This window comes from Telmatherina bonti (assembly GCF_933228915.1).
Source record: "Telmatherina bonti genome assembly, chromosome: 18".
NCBI lineage: Eukaryota > Metazoa > Chordata > Actinopteri > Atheriniformes > Telmatherinidae > Telmatherina > Telmatherina bonti.
Window position 1 is genome coordinate 3,606,648 of NC_136616.1, and position 23,583 is coordinate 3,630,230.

General features: G+C 48.0%; 1 protein-coding gene across 1 annotated transcript in view; it reads right to left on the reverse strand.

Annotated features, from left to right (window-relative positions):
- The window catches only part of LOC306768997 (leucine-rich melanocyte differentiation-associated protein), a gene marked incomplete at both ends in the record, with an annotated part of 349,585 nt that overhangs the window by 245,825 nt on the left and 80,177 nt on the right, over window positions 1-23,583 (reverse strand). Inside the window, 2 exons of the mRNA XM_079257497.1 lie at window positions 18,817-18,894; window positions 18,985-19,176. Coding sequence (XP_079113623.1) covers window positions 18,817-18,894; window positions 18,985-19,176 — 270 coding nt within the window. The remainder of the gene's footprint in view (window positions 1-18,816; window positions 18,895-18,984; window positions 19,177-23,583) is intronic.

A 23,583-nucleotide genomic window follows, 5' to 3' on the forward strand; every position in this document is an offset into this window, starting at 1 on the left:
GTTCCACCACATCACCATGAGAATATCCCGCTCCACCACATTACCATGAGAATCTACCTTGCCACCTCATCATGATGAGACACTACCTTTCCACCTCATCATGATGAGAATTTCCCGTTCCACATCATCACCATGAGAATATCCCGCTCCACCACATTACCATGAGAATCTACCTTGCCACCTCAACCTGATGAGACTCTCCCTTTCCACCTCATCATGATGAGAATTTCCCGTTCCACATCATCACCATGAGAATATCCCGTTCCACCTCATCACCATGAGAATATCCCGTTCCACCTCATCAGGATGAGAATTTCCTGTTCCACCACATCACCATGAGAATATCCCGTTCCACCTCATCACCATGAGAATTTCCCGTTCCACCTCATCATGATGAGAATATCCCGTTCCACCTCATCATGATGAGCATCTCTCGTTCCACCACATCACTATGAGAATCTCACGTTCCACCACATCACCATGAGAATCTCCGTTTCCACCACATCATGATGAGAATCTACCTTTCCACCTCATCATGATGAGAATCTCCTGTTCCACCTCATCACCATGAGAATTTCCCGTTCCACCTCATAATGATGAGAATTTCCCGTTCCACCTCATCATGATGAGAATATCCCATTCCACTTCATCACCATGAGAATTTCCCGTTCCACCACATCACCATAAGAATATCCCCTTCCACAACATCACCATGAGAATTACCCATTCCACCACATCACCCTGAGAATCTACCTTTCCACCTCATCATGATGAGAATCTCCTGTTCAACCTCATCACCATGAGAATTTCCCATTCCACCTCATCATGATGAGAATTTCCCGTTCCACCTCATCACCATGAGAATATCCCGTTCCACCTCATCAGGATGAGAATTTTCCTTTCCACCACATCACCATGAGAATATCCCGTTCCACCTCATCATGACGAGAATTTCCCGTTCCACCTCATCATGATGAGAATCTCCGTTTCCACCACATCACCATGAGAATTTACCTTTCCACCTCATCATGATGAGAATCTCCTGTTCCACCTCATCACCATGAGAATTTCCCGTTCCACCTCATCATGATGAGAATATCCCGTTCCACCTCATCATGATGAGCATCTCCCGTTCCACCACATCACCATGAGAATATCCCGTTCCACCACATCACCATGAGAATCTCCCGTTCCACCACATCACCATGAGAATCTCCGTTTCCACCACATCACCATGAGAATCTACCTTTCCACCTCATCATGATGAGAATCTCCTGTTCCACCTCATCACCATGAGAATTTCCCGTTCCACCTCATAATGATGAGAATTTCCCGTTCCACCTCATCATGAGAATATCCCATTCCACTTCATCACCATGAGAATTTCCCGTTCCACCACATCACCATGAGAATATCCCCTTCCACAACATCACCATGAGAATATCCCGTTCCACCTCATCATGATGAGAATCTCCCGTTCCACCACATCACCATGAGAATTACTCGTTCCACCACATCACCATGAGAATCTCCGGTTCCAACACATTACCATGAGAATCTACCTTGCCAACTCATGATGATGAGACTCTCCCTTTCCACCTCATCATGATGAGACACTACCTTTCCACCTCATCATGATGAGAATTTCCCGTTCCACATCATCACCATGAGAATATCCCGCTCCACCACATTACCATGAGAATCTACCTTGCCACCTCAACCTGATGAGACTCTCCCTTTCCACCTCATCATGATGAGAATTTCCCGTTCCACATCATCACCATGAGAATATCCCGTTCCACCTCATCACCATGAGAATATCCCGTTCCACCTCATCAGGATGAGAATTTCCCGTTCCACCACATCACCATGAGAATATCCCGTTCCACCTCATCACCATGAGAATTTCCCGTTCCACCTCATCATGATGAGAATATCCCGTTCCACCTCATCATGATGAGCATCTCCCGTTCCACCACATCACTATGAGAATCTCACGTTCCACCACATCACCATGAGAATCTCCGTTTCCACCACATCATGATGAGAATCTACCTTTCCACCTCATCATGATGAGAATCTCCTGTTCCACCTCATCACCATGAGAATTTCCCGTTCCACCTCATAATGATGAGAATTTCCCGTTCCACCCAATCATGATGAGAATATCCCATTCCACTTCATCACCATGAGAATTTCCCGTTCCACCACATCACCATGAGAATATCCCCTTCCACCTCATCACCATGAGAATTACTCGTTCCACCACATCACCATGAGAATATCCCGTTCCACCTCATCATGACGAGAATTTCCCGTTCCACCACATCACCATGAGAATTACTCGTTCCACCACATCACCATGAGAATATCCCGTTCCACCTCATCATGACGAGAATTTCCCGTTCCACCTCATCACCATGAGAATATCCCGTTCCACCTCATCATGATGAGAATCTCCCGTTCCACCACATCACCATGAGAATTACTCGTTCCACCACATCACCATGAGAATATCCCGTTCCACCTCATCATGACGAGAATTTCCCGTTCCACCTCATCACCATGAGAATATCCCGTTCCACCACATCACCATGAGAATATCCCGTTCCACCACATCACCATGAGAATCTCCCGTTCCACCACATCACCATGAGAATCTCCGGTTCCACCACATTACCATGAGAATCTACCTTGCCAACTCATGATGATGAGACTCTCCCTTTCCACCTCATCATGATGAGAATTTCCCGTTCCACATCATCACCATGAGAATCTCCCGTTCCACCTCATCACCATGAGAATCTACCTTTCCACCACATCACCCTGAGAATCTTACCTTTCCACCTCATCATGATGAGAATCTCCTGTTCAACCTCATCACCATGAGAATTTCCCGTTCCACCTCATCATGATGAGAATTTCCCGTTCCACCTCATCACCATGAGAATATCCCGTTCCACCTCATTAGGATGAGAATTTTCCTTTCCACAACATCACCATGAGAATATCCCGTTCCACCTCATCATGATGAGAATTTCCCGTTCCACCACATCACCATGAGAATATCCCGTTCCACCCCATCACCATGAGAATCTCCCGTTCCACCTCATCATGATGAGAATATCCCGTTCCACCTCATCATGATGAGAATCTCCCGTTCCACCACATCACCATGAGAATTACCCGTTCCACCAAATTACCATGAGAATATCCCGCTCCACCACATTACCATGAGAATCTACCTTGCCACCTCATCATGATGAGACACTACCTTTCCACCTCATCATGATGAGAATTTCCCGTTCCACATCATCACCATGAGAATATCCCGTTCCACCTCATCAGGATGAGAATTTCCCTTTCCACCACATCACCATGAGAATTACCCGTTCCACCACATCACCATGAGAATCTCCGTTTCCACCACATCACCATGAGAATATCCCGGTCCACCACATCACCATGAGAATCTCCGTTTCCACCACATCACCCTGAGAATCTACCTTTCCACCTCATCATGATGAGAATCTCCTGTTCAACCTCATCACCATGAGAATTTCCCGTTCCACCTCATCATGATGAGAATTTCCCGTTCCACCTCATCACCATGAGAATATCCCGTTCCACCTCATCAGGATGAGAATTTTCCTTTCCACCACATCACCATGAGAATATCCCGTTCCACCTCATCATGACGAGAATTTCCGTTTCCACCTCATCATGATGAGAATCTCCGTTTCCACCACATCACCATGAGAATTTACCTTTCCACCTCATCATGATGAGAATCTCCTGTTCCACCTCATCACCATGAGAATTTCCCGTTCCACCTCATCATGATGAGCATCTCCCGTTCCACCACATCACCATGAGAATATCCCGTTCCACCACAGCACCATGAGAATCTCCCGTTCCACCACATCACCATGAGAATCTCCGTTTCCACCACATCACCATGAGAATCTACCTTTCCACCTCATCATGATGAGAATCTCCTGTTCCACCTCATCACCATGAGAATTTCCCGTTCCACCTCATAATGATGAGAATTTCCCGTTCCACCTCATCATGATGAGAATATCCCATTCCACTTCATCACCATGAGAATTTCCCGTTCCACCACATCACCATGAGAATATCCCCTTCCACAACATCACCATGAGAATATCCCGTTCCACCTCATCATGATGAGAATCTCCCGTTCCACCACATCACCATGAGAATTACTCGTTCCACCACATCACCATGAGAATCTCCGGTTCCAACACATTACCATGAGAATCTACCTTGCCAACTCATGATGATGAGACTCTCCCTTTCCACCTCATCATGATGAGAATTTCCCGTTCCACATCATCACCATGAGAATCTCCCGTTCCACCTCATCACCATGAGAATCTCCGTTTCCACCACATCACCCTGAGAATCTTACCTTTCCACCTCATCATGATGAGAATCTCCTGTTCAACCTCATCATCATGAGAATTTCCCGTTCCACCTCATCATGACGAGAATTTCCCGTTCCACCTCATCACCATGAGAATATCCCGTTCCACCACATCACCATGAGAATATCCCGTTCCACCACATCACCATGAGAATCTCCCGTTCCACCACATCACCATGAGAATCTCCGGTTCCACCACATTACCATGAGAATCTACCTTGCCAACTCATGATGATGAGACTCTCCCTTTCCACCTCATCATGATGAGAATTTCCCGTTCCACATCATCACCATGAGAATCTCCCGTTCCACCTCATCACCATGAGAATCTACCTTTCCACCACATCACCCTGAGAATCTTACCTTTCCACCTCATCATGATGAGAATCTCCTGTTCAACCTCATCACCATGAGAATTTCCCGTTCCACCTCATCATGATGAGAATTTCCCGTTCCACCTCATCACCATGAGAATATCCCGTTCCACCTCATTAGGATGAGAATTTTCCTTTCCACAACATCACCATGAGAATATCCCGTTCCACCTCATCATGATGAGAATTTCCCGTTCCACCACATCACCATGAGAATATCCCGTTCCACCCCATCACCATGAGAATCTCCCGTTCCACCTCATCATGATGAGAATATCCCGTTCCACCTCATCATGATGAGAATCTCCCGTTCCACCACATCACCATGAGAATTACCCGTTCCACCAAATTACCATGAGAATATCCCGCTCCACCACATTACCATGAGAATCTACCTTGCCACCTCATCATGATGAGACACTACCTTTCCACCTCATCATGATGAGAATTTCCCGTTCCACATCATCACCATGAGAATATCCCGTTCCACCTCATCAGGATGAGAATTTCCCTTTCCACCACATCACCATGAGAATTACCCGTTCCACCACATCACCATGAGAATCTCCGTTTCCACCACATCACCATGAGAATATCCCGGTCCACCACATCACCATGAGAATCTCCGTTTCCACCACATCACCCTGAGAATCTACCTTTCCACCTCATCATGATGAGAATCTCCTGTTCAACCTCATCACCATGAGAATTTCCCGTTCCACCTCATCATGATGAGAATTTCCCGTTCCACCTCATCACCATGAGAATATCCCGTTCCACCTCATCAGGATGAGAATTTTCCTTTCCACCACATCACCATGAGAATATCCCGTTCCACCTCATCATGACGAGAATTTCCGTTTCCACCTCATCATGATGAGAATCTCCGTTTCCACCACATCACCATGAGAATTTACCTTTCCACCTCATCATGATGAGAATCTCCTGTTCCACCTCATCACCATGAGAATTTCCCGTTCCACCTCATCATGATGAGCATCTCCCGTTCCACCACATCACCATGAGAATATCCCGTTCCACCACAGCACCATGAGAATCTCCCGTTCCACCACATCACCATGAGAATCTCCGTTTCCACCACATCACCATGAGAATCTACCTTTCCACCTCATCATGATGAGAATCTCCTGTTCCACCTCATCACCATGAGAATTTCCCGTTCCACCTCATAATGATGAGAATTTCCCGTTCCACCTCATCATGATGAGAATATCCCATTCCACTTCATCACCATGAGAATTTCCCGTTCCACCACATCACCATGAGAATATCCCCTTCCACAACATCACCATGAGAATATCCCGTTCCACCTCATCATGATGAGAATCTCCCGTTCCACCACATCACCATGAGAATTACTCGTTCCACCACATCACCATGAGAATCTCCGGTTCCAACACATTACCATGAGAATCTACCTTGCCAACTCATGATGATGAGACTCTCCCTTTCCACCTCATCATGATGAGAATTTCCCGTTCCACATCATCACCATGAGAATCTCCCGTTCCACCTCATCACCATGAGAATCTCCGTTTCCACCACATCACCCTGAGAATCTTACCTTTCCACCTCATCATGATGAGAATCTCCTGTTCAACCTCATCATCATGAGAATTTCCCGTTCCACCTCATCATGATGAGAATTTCCCGCTCCACCTCATCACCATGAGAATATACCGTTCCACCTCATCAGGATGAGAATTTTCCTTTCCACCACATCACCATGAGAATCTCCCGTTCCACCACATCACCATGAGAATCTCCGGTTCCACCACATTACCATGAGAATCTACCTTGCCAACTCATGATGATGAGACTCTCCCTTTCCACCTCATCATGATGAGAATTTCCCGTTCCACATCATCACCATGAGAATCTCCCGTTCCACCTCATCACCATGAGAATCTACCTTTCCACCACATCACCCTGAGAATCTTACCTTTCCACCTCATCATGATGAGAATCTCCTGTTCAACCTCATCACCATGAGAATTTCCCGTTCCACCTCATCATGATGAGAATTTCCCGTTCCACCTCATCACCATGAGAATATCCCGTTCCACCTCATTAGGATGAGAATTTTCCTTTCCACCACATCACCATGAGAATATCCCGTTCCACCTCATCATGATGAGAATTTCCCGTTCCACCTCATCACCATGAGAATATCCCGTTCCACCCCATCACCATGAGAATCTCCCGTTCCACCTCATCATGATGAGAATATCCCGTTCCACCTCATCATGATGAGAATCTCCCGTTCCACCACATCACCATGAGAATTACCCGTTCCACCACATTACCATGAGAATATCCCGCTCCACCACATTACCATGAGAATCTACCTTGCCACCTCATCATGATGAGACACTACCTTTCCACCTCATCATGATGAGAATTTCCCGTTCCACATCATCACCATGAGAATATCCCGTTCCACCTCATCAGGATGAGAATTTCCCTTTCCACCACATCACCATGAGAATTACCCGTTCCACCACATCACCATGAGAATCTCCGTTTCCACCACATCACCATGAGAATATCCCGGTCCACCACATCACCATGAGAATCTCCGTTTCCACCACATCACCCTGAGAATCTACCTTTCCACCTCATCATGATGAGAATCTCCTGTTCAACCTCATCACCATGAGAATTTCCCGTTCCACCTCATCATGATGAGAATTTCCCGTTCCACCTCATCACCATGAGAATATCCCGTTCCACCTCATCAGGATGAGAATTTTCCTTTCCACCACATCACCATGAGAATATCCCGTTCCACCTCATCATGACGAGAATTTCCCGTTCCACCTCATCATGATGAGAATCTCCGTTTCCACCACATCACCATGAGAATTTACCTTTCCACCTCATCATGATGAGAATCTCCTGTTCCACCTCATCACCATGAGAATTTCCCGTTCCACCTCATCATGATGAGCATCTCCCGTTCCACCACATCACCATGAGAATATCCCGTTCCACCACAGCACCATGAGAATCTCCCGTTCCACCACATCACCATGAGAATCTCCGTTTCCACCACATCACCATGAGAATCTACCTTTCCACCTCATCATGATGAGAATCTCCTGTTCCACCTCATCACCATGAGAATTTCCCGTTCCACCTCATAATGATGAGAATTTCCCGTTCCACCTCATCATGATGAGAATATCCCATTCCACTTCATCACCATGAGAATTTCCCGTTCCACCACATCACCATGAGAATATCCCGTTCCACCACATCACCATGAGAATTACTCGTTCCACCACATCACCATGAGAATCTCCGGTTCCAACACATTACCATGAGAATCTACCTTGCCAACTCATGATGATGAGACTCTCCCTTTCCACCTCATCATGATGAGAATTTCCCGTTCCACATCATCACCATGAGAATCTCCCGTTCCACCTCATCACCATGAGAATCTCCGTTTCCACCACATCACCCTGAGAATCTTACCTTTCCACCTCATCATGATGAGAATCTCCTGTTCAACCTCATCACCATGAGAATTTCCCGTTCCACCTCATCATGATGAGAATTTCCCGCTCCACCTCATCACCATGAGAATATACCGTTCCACCTCATCAGGATGAGAATTTTCCTTTCCACCACATCACCATGAGAATATCCCGTTCCACCTCATCATGATGAGAATTTCCCGTTCCACCTCATCACCATGAGAATATCCCGTTCCACCCCATCACCATGAGAATCTCCCATTCCACCTCATCATGATGAGAATATCCCGTTCGACCTCATCATGATGAGAATCTCCCGTTCCACCACATCACCATGAGAATTACCCGTTCCACGACATCACCATGAGAATATCCCGCTCCACCACATTACCATGAGAATCTACCTTGCCACCTCATCATGATGAGACTCTCCCTTTCCACCTCATCATGATGAGAATTTCCCGTTCCACATCATCACCATGAGAATCTCCGGTTCCACCTCATCAGGATGAGAATCTCCGTTTCCACCACATCACCCTGAGAATCTACCTTTCCACCTCATTATGATGAGAATCTCCTGTTCAACCTCATCACCATGAGAATTTCCCGTTCCACCTCATCATGATGAGAATTTCCCGTTCCACCTCATCACCATGAGAATATCCCGTTCCACCTCATCATGATGAGAATTTCCCGTTCCACCTCATCATGATGAGAATTTCCCGTTCCACCTCATCACCATGAGAATATCCCGTTCCACCCCATCACCATGAGAATCTCCCGTTCCACCTCATCATGATGAGAATATACCGTTCCACCTCATCATGATGAGAATCTCCCGTTCCACCACATCACCATGAGAATTACCCGTTCCACCACATTACCATGAGAATATCCCGCTCCACCACATTACCATGAGAATCTACCTTGCCACCTCATCATGATGAGACACTACCTTTCCACCTCATCATGATGAGAATTTCCCGTTCCACATCATCACCATGAGAATATCCCGTTCCACCTCATCAGGATGAGAATTTCCCTTTCCACCACATCACCATGAGAATTACCCGTTCCACCACATCACCATGAGAATCTCCTGTTCCACCTCATCATGATGAGAATATACCGTTCCACCTCATCATGATGAGAATCTCCCGTTCCACCACATCACCATGAGAATTACCCGTTCCACCACATTACCATGAGAATATCCCGCTCCACCACATTACCATGAGAATCTACCTTGCCACCTCATCATGATGAGACACTACCTTTCCACCTCATCATGATGAGAATTTCCCGTTCCACATCATCACCATGAGAATATCCCGTTCCACCTCATCAGGATGAGAATTTCCCTTTCCACCACATCACCATGAGAATTACCCGGTCCACCACATCACCATGAGAATCTCCGTTTCCACCACATCACCCTGAGAATCTACCTTTCCACCTCATCATGATGAGAATCTCCTGTTCAACCTCATCACCATGAGAATTTCCCGTTCCACCTCATCATGATGAGAATTTCCCGTTCCACCTCATCACCATGAGAATATCCCGTTCCACCTCATCAGGATGAGAATTTTCCTTTCCACCACATCACCATGAGAATATCCCGTTCCACCTCATCATGACGAGAATTTCCCGTTCCACCTCATCATGATGAGCATCTCCCGCTCCACCACATCACCATGAGAATATCCCGTTCCACCACAGCACCATGAGAATCTCCCGTTCCACCACATCACCATGAGAATCTCCGTTTCCACCACATCACCATGAGAATCTACCTTTCCACCTCATCATGATGAGAATCTCCTGTTCCACCTCATCACCATGAGAATTTCCCGTTCCACCTCATAATGATGAGAATTTCCCGTTCCACCTCATCATGATGAGAATATCCCATTCCACTTCATCACCATGAGAATTTCCCGTTCCACCACATCACCATGAGAATATCCCGTTCCACCACATCACCATGAGAATTACTCGTTCCACCACATCACCATGAGAATCTCCGGTTCCAACACATTACCATGAGAATCTACCTTGCCAACTCATGATGATGAGACTCTCCCTTTCCACCTCATCATGATGAGAATTTCCCGTTCCACATCATCACCATGAGAATCTCCCGTTCCACCTCATCACCATGAGAATCTCCGTTTCCACCACATCACCCTGAGAATCTTACCTTTCCACCTCATCATGATGAGAATCTCCTGTTCAACCTCATCACCATGAGAATTTCCCGTTCCACCTCATCATGATGAGAATTTCCCGCTCCACCTCATCACCATGAGAATATACCGTTCCACCTCATCAGGATGAGAATTTTCCTTTCCACCACATCACCATGAGAATATCCCGTTCCACCTCATCATGATGAGAATTTCCCGTTCCACCTCATCACCATGAGAATATCCCGTTCCACCCCATCACCATGAGAATCTCCCATTCCACCTCATCATGATGAGAATATCCCGTTCGACCTCATCATGATGAGAATCTCCCGTTCCACCACATCACCATGAGAATTACCCGTTCCACGACATCACCATGAGAATATCCCGCTCCACCACATTACCATGAGAATCTACCTTGCCACCTCATCATGATGAGACTCTCCCTTTCCACCTCATCATGATGAGAATTTCCCGTTCCACATCATCACCATGAGAATCTCCCGTTCCACCTCATCAGGATGAGAATCTCCGTTTCCACCACATCACCCTGAGAATCTACCTTTCCACCTCATTATGATGAGAATCTCCTGTTCAACCTCATCACCATGAGAATTTCCCGTTCCACCTCATCATGATGAGAATTTCCCGTTCCACCTCATCACCATGAGAATATCCCGTTCCACCTCATCATGATGAGAATTTCCCGTTCCACCTCATCATGATGAGAATTTCCCGTTCCACCTCATCACCATGAGAATATCCCGTTCCACCACATTACCATGAGAATATCCCGCTCCACCACATTACCATGAGAATCTACCTTGCCACCTCATCATGATGAGACACTACCTTTCCACCTCATCATGATGAGAATTTCCCGTTCCACATCATCACCATGAGAATATCCCGTTCCACCTCATCAGGATGAGAATTTCCCTTTCCACCACATCACCATGAGAATTACCCGTTCCACCACATCACCATGAGAATATCCCGGTCCACCACATCACCATGAGAATCTCCGTTTCCACCACATCACCCTGAGAATCTACCTTTCCACCTCATCATGATGAGAATCTCCTGTTCAACCTCATCACCATGAGAATTTCCCGTTCCACCTCATCATGATGAGAATTTCCCGTTCCACCTCATCACCATGAGAATATCCCCTTCCACCTCATCAGGATGAGAATTTTCCTTTCCACCACATCACCATGAGAATATCCCGTTCCACCTCATCATGACGAGAATTTCCCGTTCCACCTCATCATGATGAGAATCTCCGTTTCCACCACATCACCATGAGAATTTACCTTTCCACCTCATCATGATGAGAATCTCCTGTTCCACCTCATCACCATGAGAATTTCCCGTTCCACCTCATCATGATGAGAATATCCCGTTCCACCTCATCATGATGAGCATCTCCCGTTCCACCACATCACCATGAGAATATCCCGTTCCACCACATCACCATGAGAATCTCCCGTTCCACCACATCACCATGAGAATCTCCGTTTCCACCACATCACCATGAGAATCTACCTTTCCACCTCATCATGATGAGAATCTCCTGTTCCACCTCATCACCATGAGAATTTCCCGTTCCACCTCATAATGATGAGAATTTCCCGTTCCACCTCATCATGATGAGAATATCCCATTCCACTTCATCACCATGAGAATTTCCCGTTCCACCACATCACCATGAGAATATCCCCTTCCACAACATCACCATGAGAATATCCCGTTCCACCTCATCATGATGAGAATCTCCCGTTCCACCACATCACCATGAGAATTACTCGTTCCACCACATCACCATGAGAATCTCCGGTTCCAACACATTACCATGAGAATCTACCTTGCCAACTCATGATGATGAGACTCTCCCTTTCCACCTCATCATGATGAGAATTTCCCGTTCCACATCATCACCATGAGAATCTCCCGTTCCACCTCATCACCATGAGAATCTCCGTTTCCACCACATCACCCTGAGAATCTTACCTTTCCACCTCATCATGATGAGAATCTCCTGTTCAACCTCATCACCATGAGAATTTCCCGTTCCACCTCATCATGATGAGAATTTCCCGTTCCACCTCATCACCATGAGAATATCCCGTTCCACCTCATCAGGATGAGAATTTTCCTTTCCACCACATCACCATGAGAATATCCCGTTCCACCTCATCATGATGAGAATTTCCCGTTCCACCTCATCACCATGAGAATATCCCGTTCCACCCCATCACCATGAGAATCTCCCATTCCACCTCATCATGATGAGAATATCCCGTTCGACCTCATCATGATGAGAATCTCCCGTTCCACCACATCACCATGAGAATTACCCGTTCCACGACATCACCATGAGAATATCCCGCTCCACCACATTACCATGAGAATCTACCTTGCCACCTCATCATGATGAGACACTACCTTTCCACCTCATCATGATGAGAATTTCCCGTTCCACATCATCACCATGAGAATATCCCGCTCCACCACATTACCATGAGAATCTACCTTGCCACCTCAACCTGATGAGACTCTCCCTTTCCACCTCATCATGATGAGAATTTCCCGTTCCACATCATCACCATGAGAATATCCCGTTCCACCTCATCACCATGAGAATATCCCGTTCCACCTCATCAGGATGAGAATTTCCCGTTCCACCACATCACCATGAGAATATCCCGTTCCACCTCATCACCATGAGAATATCCCGTTCCACCTCATCACCATGAGAATTTCCCGTTCCACCTCATCATGATGAGAATATCCCGTTCCACCACATCACTATGAGAATCTCACGTTCCACTTCATCACCATGAGAATTTCCCGTTCCACCACATCACCATGAGAATATCCCCTTCCACAACATCACCATGAGAATCTCCCGTTCCACCTCATCATGATGAGAATATCCCGTTCCACCTCATCATGATGAGAATCTCCCGTTCCACCTCATCATGATGAGAATCTCCCGTTCCACCTCATCAGGATGAGAATATCCCGTTCCACCTCATCAGGATGAGAATTTCCCTTTCCACCACATCACCATGAGAATCTCCCGTTCCACCTCATCAGGATGAGAATATCCCGTTCCACCTCATCAGGATGAGAATTTCCCTTTCCACCACATCACCATGAGAATATCCCATTCCACCTCATCAGGATGAGAATTTCCCGTTCCACCACATCACCATGAGAATCTCCCAATCCACCTCACCATGATGAGAATATCCCGTTCCACCTCATCATGATGAGAATTTCCCGTTCCACCTCATCACCATGAGAATCTCCCAATCCACCTCACCATGATGAGAATTTCCCGTTCCACATAATCACCATGAGAATATCCCCTTCCACCAAATCACCCTCAGAATCTCCCGTTCCACCTCATCATGATGAGAATCTCCCGTTCCACCTCATCCCAAAGCTGCTATGCTGGATGTAGATCTGGTGACTGTGGAGCTGTTGGGGGACAGTGAACTCATTGTCATGGTGGAGATGATGTGAGCTTTGTGACATGGTGCCTCATCCTGCTGGAAGTTTCCATCAGAAGATTCTACACTGTGCTCATAAAGGGATGGTCATGGTGGTTGATCCGGACGGCAGGATGGATCCATGTTGTCATGATGTTTCCAGTAGATTCTGATCCTACCATGTGAATGTGGAGCTGAACTGGAGACTCATCAGACCAGCAACCTGAAATCTCTCTTCTTCATTCTGATGCTCAGATGGAAGCTCAGCAGGTGTACATGCTGCCCTCTGATTGGCTGGTTAGATATCTGCAGTGACAGGATGCAGGTCAGGTGGATGTGGTAAAATCAACGGTGTCTATTCTAGTCTATGCCAGATAAAGGGTGATTCTCAGTTCTCCCCCTTCCACTTAGCCCTATCCCTCCATATTGCATAATCATGTGGGGGCAAGGGGTCTTCCAATTCTCCTTTGGACAAAGGCTAAGGGGAAGGGTGAGGGCTACACACCCCTTAAAGTGAAGATGTTCCAGGACCACACTTCATTGAAGAAGGTGTAGAAGCGTACGGCTGCTAATTACTAGTTCCTGTCCAGCGCGTTCACCGGCAACATGTCTACCAATGCTGAAAAAGAGGTTTACACATTTAAGTATTTTCAGCATTAAAATACGATTTAATAACAAGACTGAAATTACGGCGTTTTATTTTATTTATTTTATGTATGTTCTGCTCTGTGAAAGTTTGCTACAGTTAGCACAAGAGGCTAGCATTTGTTGAACTGCTGGTTTGATATATGAACACATAAAACCACTGTGGCTGTTTTCTTTCAGGGACAATCATCTATATGTAGCAGCATTTCCTTTACTTCTGTGCTCAGTGCTAAATTGTATCACATGTTTTAACCAGAGACACCAAAACACACGAGGGCACTTATCCACTACAGAGCAGAAAAAGAGGAGTTCATTGTTTACGTTCCTGTTCTTGGACTAATTTCTGTTAAAAAGCCTCTTTTAAGTTATAATTACATAAAGAAGTTACACGTTCAATTCCCATGTTGTTAATACAATGTCTGCAAAACAACGTTCCAGGGACAGTAGCTCCCGTTTATGCAGTTTACACAGCATTGACATTTTTATTCAATTACTACTACAGTCTGTATTTACATCTACATTTTAAAAGAAAAAAAAAAATCTAGTTATGCATATGTATCTCATAGACTACTTGTATCTGACCCTTGTAATGGAACGCATTGGGCTGATGAAAACAAACAAAACATTTCTACTATTGATACAGAACATTCATAAAAGAGGTGTAGTTGGAAGGAAAGGTGACTGGCCAACAAGCAGACAAGAAATGGGAGATATACCGATTGGCCAGACAGCAGAAAATAGCACGGCTGACGACATCTTGGAAAACAATCACTCGTCGCCTCTGATTGCGTAGCAGCTAGAGTGTTGCAGCTTGATGACGTCGTCACGGTGGAGTGGTGTCCCATTTCTTAGGGGAACATTTTCACCACTTGACATTTACCCCTCCACTGGGGGGCCGAGGGCTAGGGCTAGGGGAAGGGGAAGGGGTAAAAGATAGAATTGAGACTTAGCCAAAGTCTTGTTGTCTGCAGCTGTTTATTTGTCCTGGAACATTTGCTCCCTCTTGTGGTTCTTTCCAAGATTAAACCTAAGCAGGTTGTTGGGTGTAATTCACCAGCTCACGACACGATGGGTCTCAATTCAGCCAACCAATCACAGCCTGATTCTGTACAGGTCTGCCGACGTCTGCAAGATGACCGACAGCTGCTGCAGAGTGGGAACTTGTTAAACCAACGTCACATGACTGGCGCAGTGCAAACAACTCGTTTGGTTTGACTCTCTGCAGACATGTCCTGTGGTTAACACAAGATTTTATAGCTTCTTTTTCAACAAATATTTATTCAATGTGTGCTTTTGATTAATATTCAATAATCCTGACTGAACGACCGGGAAGAAATCACTCGGAAGATCAATATAAATCCTTTCTGTCATTTCTGACATTATTACTGACATTAGATAAAATAAAATATTTGGATTTACTTTGAACTGATTAAATGAAATCAGACATCTATTATTACTTGGGTTAAACACAAAATAACAGTTGTTCCGCCAGCTGTTCCTCCAGCTGTTTATGCAGCTGTTCCTCCAGCTGTTCCTCCAGCTGTTTATGCAGCTGTTCCTCCAGCTGTTTATGCAGCTGTTCCTCCAGCTGTTTATGCAGCTGTTCCTCCAGCTGTTCCTCCAGCTGTTCCTCCAGCTGTTTATGCAGCTGTTCCTCCAGCTGTTTATGCAGCTGTTCCTCCAGCTGTTTATGCAGCTGTTCCTCCAGCTGTTTGTGCAGCTGTTCCTCCAGCTGTTCCTCCAGCTGTTTATGCAGCTGTTCCTCCAGCTGTTTATGCAGCTGTTCCTCCAGCTGTTTGTGCAGCTGTTCGTCCAGCTGTTCCTCCAGCTGTTTGTGCAGCTGTTCCTCCAGCTGTTCCTCCAGCTGTTTATGCAGCTGTTCCTCCAGCTGTTCGTCCAGCTGTTTATGCAGCTGTTCCTTCAGCTGTTTGTGCAGCTGTTCCTCCAGCTGTTCCTCCAGCTGTTTGTGCAGCTGTTCGTCCAGCTGTTCCTCCAGCTGTTCCTTCAGCTGTTTATGCAGCTGTTCCTCCAGCTGTTTGTGCAGCTGTTCGTCCAGCTGTTCGTCCAGCTGTTCCTCCAGCTGTTCCTCCAGCTGTTCCTCCAGTTGTTCCTCCAGTTGTTCGTCCAGCTGTTTCTCCAGCTGTTCCTCCAGCTGTTCCTTCAGCTGTTTGTGCAGCTGTTCCTCCAGCTGTTCGTCCAGCTGTTCCTCCAGTTGTTCCTCCAGTTGTTCGTCCAGCTGTTTCTCCAGCTGTTCCTCCAGCTGTTCCTTCAGCTGTTTGTGCAGCTGTTCCTCCAGCTGTTCGTCCAGCTGTTCGTCCAGCTGTTCCTCCAGCTGATTCTCCAGCTGTTCCTCCAGTTGTTCGTCCAGCTGTTTCTCCAGCTGTTCCTCCAGCTGTTCCTTCAGCTGTTTGTGCAGCTGTTCCTCCAGCTGTTCGTCCAGCTGTTCGTCCAGCTGTTCCTCCAGCTGATTCTCCAGCTGTTCCTCCAGTTGTTCGTCCAGCTGTTTCTCCAGCTGTTCCTCCAGCTGTTCCTTCAGCTGTTTGTGCAGCTGTTCCTCCAGCTGTTCGTCCAGCTGTTTATGCAGCTGTTCCTCCAGCTGTTTATGCAGCTGTTCCTCCAGCTGTTTGTGCAGCTGTTCCTCCAGCTGTTCCTCCAGTTACTCCACTTTTCAGCCATCAGTCTTCTGGTTTTGACAGACAGTCTGCTACAGTCGGCTTCCACATTCAGCAGCTTTAGTCGGAGTCGCGGCTCGACAGATAAACAGCGACTATCTGTATTTTAGCTACCCAACCTCTCACCGCTAACGTAGGTTCCTCCCACCTGAGGTTTGTTTTCAGACAACGGATGAATGAATGAACCCTTCAGGCCTCCATATTATTCACCGTTCTCAGAGAAGAAATGTCTGTATTCTGGGCTCCTGCTTCTCCTGCTCCTCACCTCCCTCTCAAGTTCTCCTGGTGTCCAGATGTTTCCTGTCACACAGGTGTTCTCTCGCATGCACACATATTCCCAAGAGGAAGACGGAACCGTTTCTATCAGGAGAAGCTTGCTGGTTCAGACTAGTGTTTTAGCTCAGATACATTAGTGTTCATACTTCTTTTCCTGTTTTCCTGGGAAGTTCTTTCAGCAAAACGTTTCATCCTGAATGTTCCCAAAGTGTCATCACCTCCACCTGTTCATCCAACCAGCCAATCACACGCCAGCATGCACTCAGGTATACACGCTGAACTTCAGATATCTAAGTATCAGGATGAGGAAGAAAGGAGCTACAACCAGGAAGGTGGACCCGATGAAGAGGACGACTCGGTACCAGAAGGTGGACCCGATGAAGAGGACGACTCGGTACCAGAAGGTGGACCCGATGAAGAGGACGACTCGGTACCAGAAGGTGGACCAGATGAAGAGGACGACTCGGTACCAGAAGGTGGACCCGATGAAGAGGACGACTCGGTACCAGAAGGTGGACCCGATGAAGAGGACGACTCGGTACCAGAAGGTGGACCCGATGAAGAGGACGACTCGGTACCAGAAGGTGGACCCGATGAAGAGGACGACTCGGTACCAGAAGGTAGACCCGATGAAGAGGACGACCCGGTACCAGAAGGTGGACCCGATGAAGAGGACGACTCGGTACCAGAAGGTGGACCCGATGAAGAGGACGACTCGGTACCAGAAGGTGGACCCGATGAAGAGGACGACTCGGTACCAGAAGGTGGACCCGATGAAGAGGACGACTCGGTACCAGAAGGTGGACCCGATGAAGAGGACGACTCGGTACCAGAAGGTGGACCAGATGAAGAGGACGACTCGGTACCAGAAGGTGGACCAGATGAAGAGGACGACTCGGTACCAGAAGGTGGACCCGATGAAGAGGACGACTCGGTACCAGAAGGTGGACCCGATGAAGAGGACGACTCGGTACCAGAAGGTGGACCCGATGAAGAGGACGACTCGGTACCAGAAGGTGGACCAGATGAAGAGGACGACTCGGTACCAGAAGGTGGACCCGATGAAGAGGACGACTCGGTACCAGAAGGTGGACCAGATGAAGAGGACGACTCGGTACCAGAAGGTGGACCCGATGAAGAGGACGACTCGGTACCAGAAGGTGGACCAGATGAAGAGGACGACTCGGGACCAGAAGGTTCTTACCTGTAGTCGACATACTGCGTCAGACTTCCTCCGTTGAAGTAACTTGGTGCTGCTTCGTTGTTCATCATACTCAGAATCCTGTGATCAGAAATGAAGAGACGATTATGGAACGCGGACCTGGTTCTAGTCTCATGTAGAATCTGGATGATGGGATCAACGTGGACTTACTTAATGCAGGGGAACTTCCTCCTGACCTCCTCCACGAACACGGGCAGGTTGTTGATCTTGTTCTTGTTGATGCACAGCGTGGTGACGCTGGACATGTAGGGAAACTTTACGTGAGACGTGTAGTTGTTGCAGTCCAGAACGAGAGTGCTGAGATTCTCCAGACACCCCAAAAGGACCGGGTTCCAATAAGAACTGAATGAAGGAGAACACACTGGACTGTAGACGGAAAGACGGACAGACTGGAAAGTAGATGGACAGACGGACAGACGGAAAGACCGGACTGTAGACGGACAGACGGACAGACTGGACTGTAGATGGACAGATGGACAGACGGACAGACTGGACTGTAGACGGACAGACGGACAGACTGCACTGTAGACGGACAGACGGACAGACTGCACTGTAGACGGACAGATGGACAGAAAGACAGACTGGACAGCAGTTGGACAGTTGGACAGAAAGACAGACTGGACAGCAGTTGGACAGACAGACAGACGGACAGAAAGACAGACTGGACTGTAGACGGACAGACGGACAGATGGACAGAAAGACAGACTGGACAGCAGTTGGACAGACAGACAGACGGACAGACAGACAGACTGGACTGTAGACGGACAGACTGCACTGTAGACGGACAGATGGACAGAAAGACAGACTGGACAGCAGTTGGACAGACAGACAGACGGACAGAAAGAAAGACTGGACTGTAGACGGACAGACGGACAGACTGGACTGTAGACGGACAGACGGACAGATGGACTGTAGACGGAGAGACTGGACTGTAGATGGACAGACGGACAGACTGGACTGCAGTTGGACAGAGAGATGGACAGACGGAAAGACTGGACTGTAGACGGACAGACGGACAGACTGGACTGTAGATGGACAGACGGACAGACTGGACTGCAGTTGGACAGAGAGATGGACAGACGGAAAGACTGCACTGTAGACGGACAGACTGGACTGTAGACGGACAGACGGACAGACTGGACTGTAGAAGGACAGACGGACAGAAAGACAGACTGGACTGTAGATGGACAGACGGACAGACTGGACTGTAGACAGACAGATGGACAGACGGACAGACTGGATTGTAGATGGACAGACGGACAGACTGCACTGTAGACGGACAGACGGACAGACTGGACTGCAGTTGGACAGAGAGACGGACAGACTGGACAGACTGGATTGTAGACGGACAGACGGAAAGACTGGATTGTAGACGGACAGAAAGACAGACTGGACTGTAGACGGACAGACGGACAGACTGCACTGTAGACGGACAGATGGACAGAAAGACAGACTGGACTGCAGTTGGACAGACGGACAGACGGACAGATGGACAGACTGGACTGTAGACGGACAGATGGACAGACGGACAGACTGGACTGTAGACGGACAGACGGACAGACTGGACTGTAGACGGACAGACTGGACTGCAGTTGGACAGAGAGATGGACAGACGGAAAGACTGGACTGTAGACGGACAGAAAGACAGACTGGACTGTAGACGGAAAGAAAGACAGACTGGACTGTAGATGGACAGATGGACAGACTGGACTGTAGACGTAAAGACTGGACTGTAGACGGACAGAAAGACAGACTGGACTGTAGACGGACAGAATGACAGACTGGACTGTAGATGGACAGAAAGACAGACTGGACTGTAGACGGACAGACGGACAGAAAGACAGACTGGACTGTAGATGAACAGACGGACAGAATTGACTGTAGACGGACAGACAGACAGACTGGATTGTAGACGGAAAGACTGGACTGTAGATGGACAGACGGACAGATGGACAGACGGACGGACTGGACTGTAGACGGACAGACGGAAAGACTAGACTGTAGACGGACAGACTGGACTGCAGACGGACAGACTGGACTGTAGATGGACAGACGTACAGAAAGACAGACTGGACTGTAGACGGAAAGACTGGACTGTAGATGGACAGACGGAAAGACTGGACTGTAGACGGACAAACGGACAGACGGACAGACTGGACTGTAGACGGACAGACGGACAGAAAGACAGACTGGACAGTAGACAGACAGAAAGACAGACTGGACTGTAGACGGACAGAAAGACGGACTGGACTGTAGACGGACAGATGGACAGAAAGACAGACTGGACTGTAGATGGACAGAAAGACAGACTGGACTGTAGACGGACAGACGGACAGACTGCACTGCAGACGGACAGACAGACAGACTGGACTGTAGACGGACAGACTGGACAGACTGGACTGTAGACGGACAGACTGGACTGTAGACGGACAGACTGGACTGTAGACGGACAGACTGGACTGTAGATGGACAGACGGACAGAAAGACAGACTGGACTGTAGACGGACAGACTGGACTGTAGACGGACAGACTGGACTGTAGACGGACAGATGGACAGACTGGACTGTGGATGGACAGACGGATAGACGGACAGATGGACAGACTGGACTGTAGACGGACAGATGGACAGACGGACAGATTGGACTGTAGACGGACAGACGGTCAGAATGGACTGTAGACGGACAGATGGAAAGACTGGACTGTAGACGGACAGATGGACAGACGGACAGATTGGACTGTACACGGACAGACGGAAGGACTGGACTCTAGACGGACAGACTGGACTGTAGATGGACAGAAAGACAGGCTGGACTGTAGACGGACAGACGGACAGAAAGACAGGCTGGACTGAAGACGGACAGACGGACAGACTGGACTGTAGATGGACAGACGGACAGACAGACAGACTGGACTGTAGACGGACAGATGGACAGACGGAATGACTGGACTGTAGATTGACAGACAGACAGACGGACAGACGGTCAGACTGGACTGTAGACGGATAGACTGGACTGTAGACGGACAGATGGACAAAAAGACAGAAAGAAAGAAAGACAGACTGGACTGTAGACGGACAGACTGGACTGTAGACGGACAGACGGACAGAAAGACAGACTGGACTGTAGACGGACAGACGGACAGATTGGACTGTAGACGGACAGACGGACAGACTGGACTGTAGATGGACAGACGGACAGAAAGACAGACTGGACTGTAGACGGACAGACGGACAGATGGAAAGACTGGACTGTGGATGGACAGACGGACAGACGGATAGACGGACAGATGGACAGATTGGACTGTAGACAGACAGAAAGACAGACTAGACTGTAAACGGACAGATGGACAGACTGGACTGTAGACGGACAGATGGACAAAAAGACAGAAAGAAAGAAAGACAGACTGGACTGTGGACGGACAGACGGACAGACTGGACAGACTGGACTGTAGACGGACAGACGAACAGACTGGACTGTAGACGGACAGACGGACAGAAAGACAGACTGGACTGTAGATGGACAGACGGACAGACGGTCAGACTGGACTGTAGACGGACAGACGGACAGACTGGACTGTAGACGGAGAGAAAGACAGACTGGACTGTAGACGGACAGAAAGACAGACTGGACTGTAGATGGACAGATGGACAGACTGGACTGTAGACGGACAGACGGACAGACTGGATTGTAGACGGACAGACGGACAGATTGGACTGTAGACGGACAGACGGACAGACTGGACTGTAGACGGACAGAAAGAAAGACTGGACTGTAGACGGACAGACGGACAGAAAGACAGACTGGACTGAAGATGGACAGACGGACAGACTGGACTGTAGATGGACAGAAAGACAGACTGGACTGTAGATGGACAGACGGACAGAAAGACAGACTGGATTGTAGACGGACAGACGGACAGACTGGACTGTAGACGGACAGAGGGACAGACTGGACTGTAGATTGACAGACAGACAGACGGACAGACGTTCAGACTGGACAGACTGGACTGTAGACGGACAGACTGGACTGTAGACGGACAGACGGACAGAAAGACAGACTGGACTGAAGATGGACAGACGGACAGACTGGACTGTAGACGGACAGAAAGACAGACTGGACTGTAGACGGACAAACGGACAGACTGGATTGTAGACGGACAGACTGGACTGTAGACGGACAGACGGACAGAAAGACAGACTGGACTGTAGATGGACAGATGTACAGACGGACAGACTGGATTGTAGACGGACAGACTGGACTGTAGATGGACAGACGGACAGACAGACAGACTGGACTGTAGACGGATAGACGGACAGACGGACAGACTGGACAGACTGGACTGTAGACGGACAGACTGGACTGTAGAAGGACAGACGGACAGAAAGACAGACAGGATTGTAGACGGACAGACGGACAGAAAGACAGACTGGACTGTAGATGGACAGACGGACAGACTGGACTGTAGACGGACAGACTGGACTGTAGACGGACAGAAAGACAGACTGGACTGTAGACGGACAGACGGACAGACTGGACTGTAGACGGACAGAAAGACAGACTGGACTGTAGACGGACAGACGGACAGATGGACAGACTGGACTGTAGACGGACAGAAGGACAGACGGACAGACTGGACTGTAGACGGACAGACGGACAGATGGAAAGACTGGACTGTAGACGGACAGACGGACTGACTGGACGGTAGATGGACAGACTGGACTGTAAATGGACAGACGGACAGACTGGACTG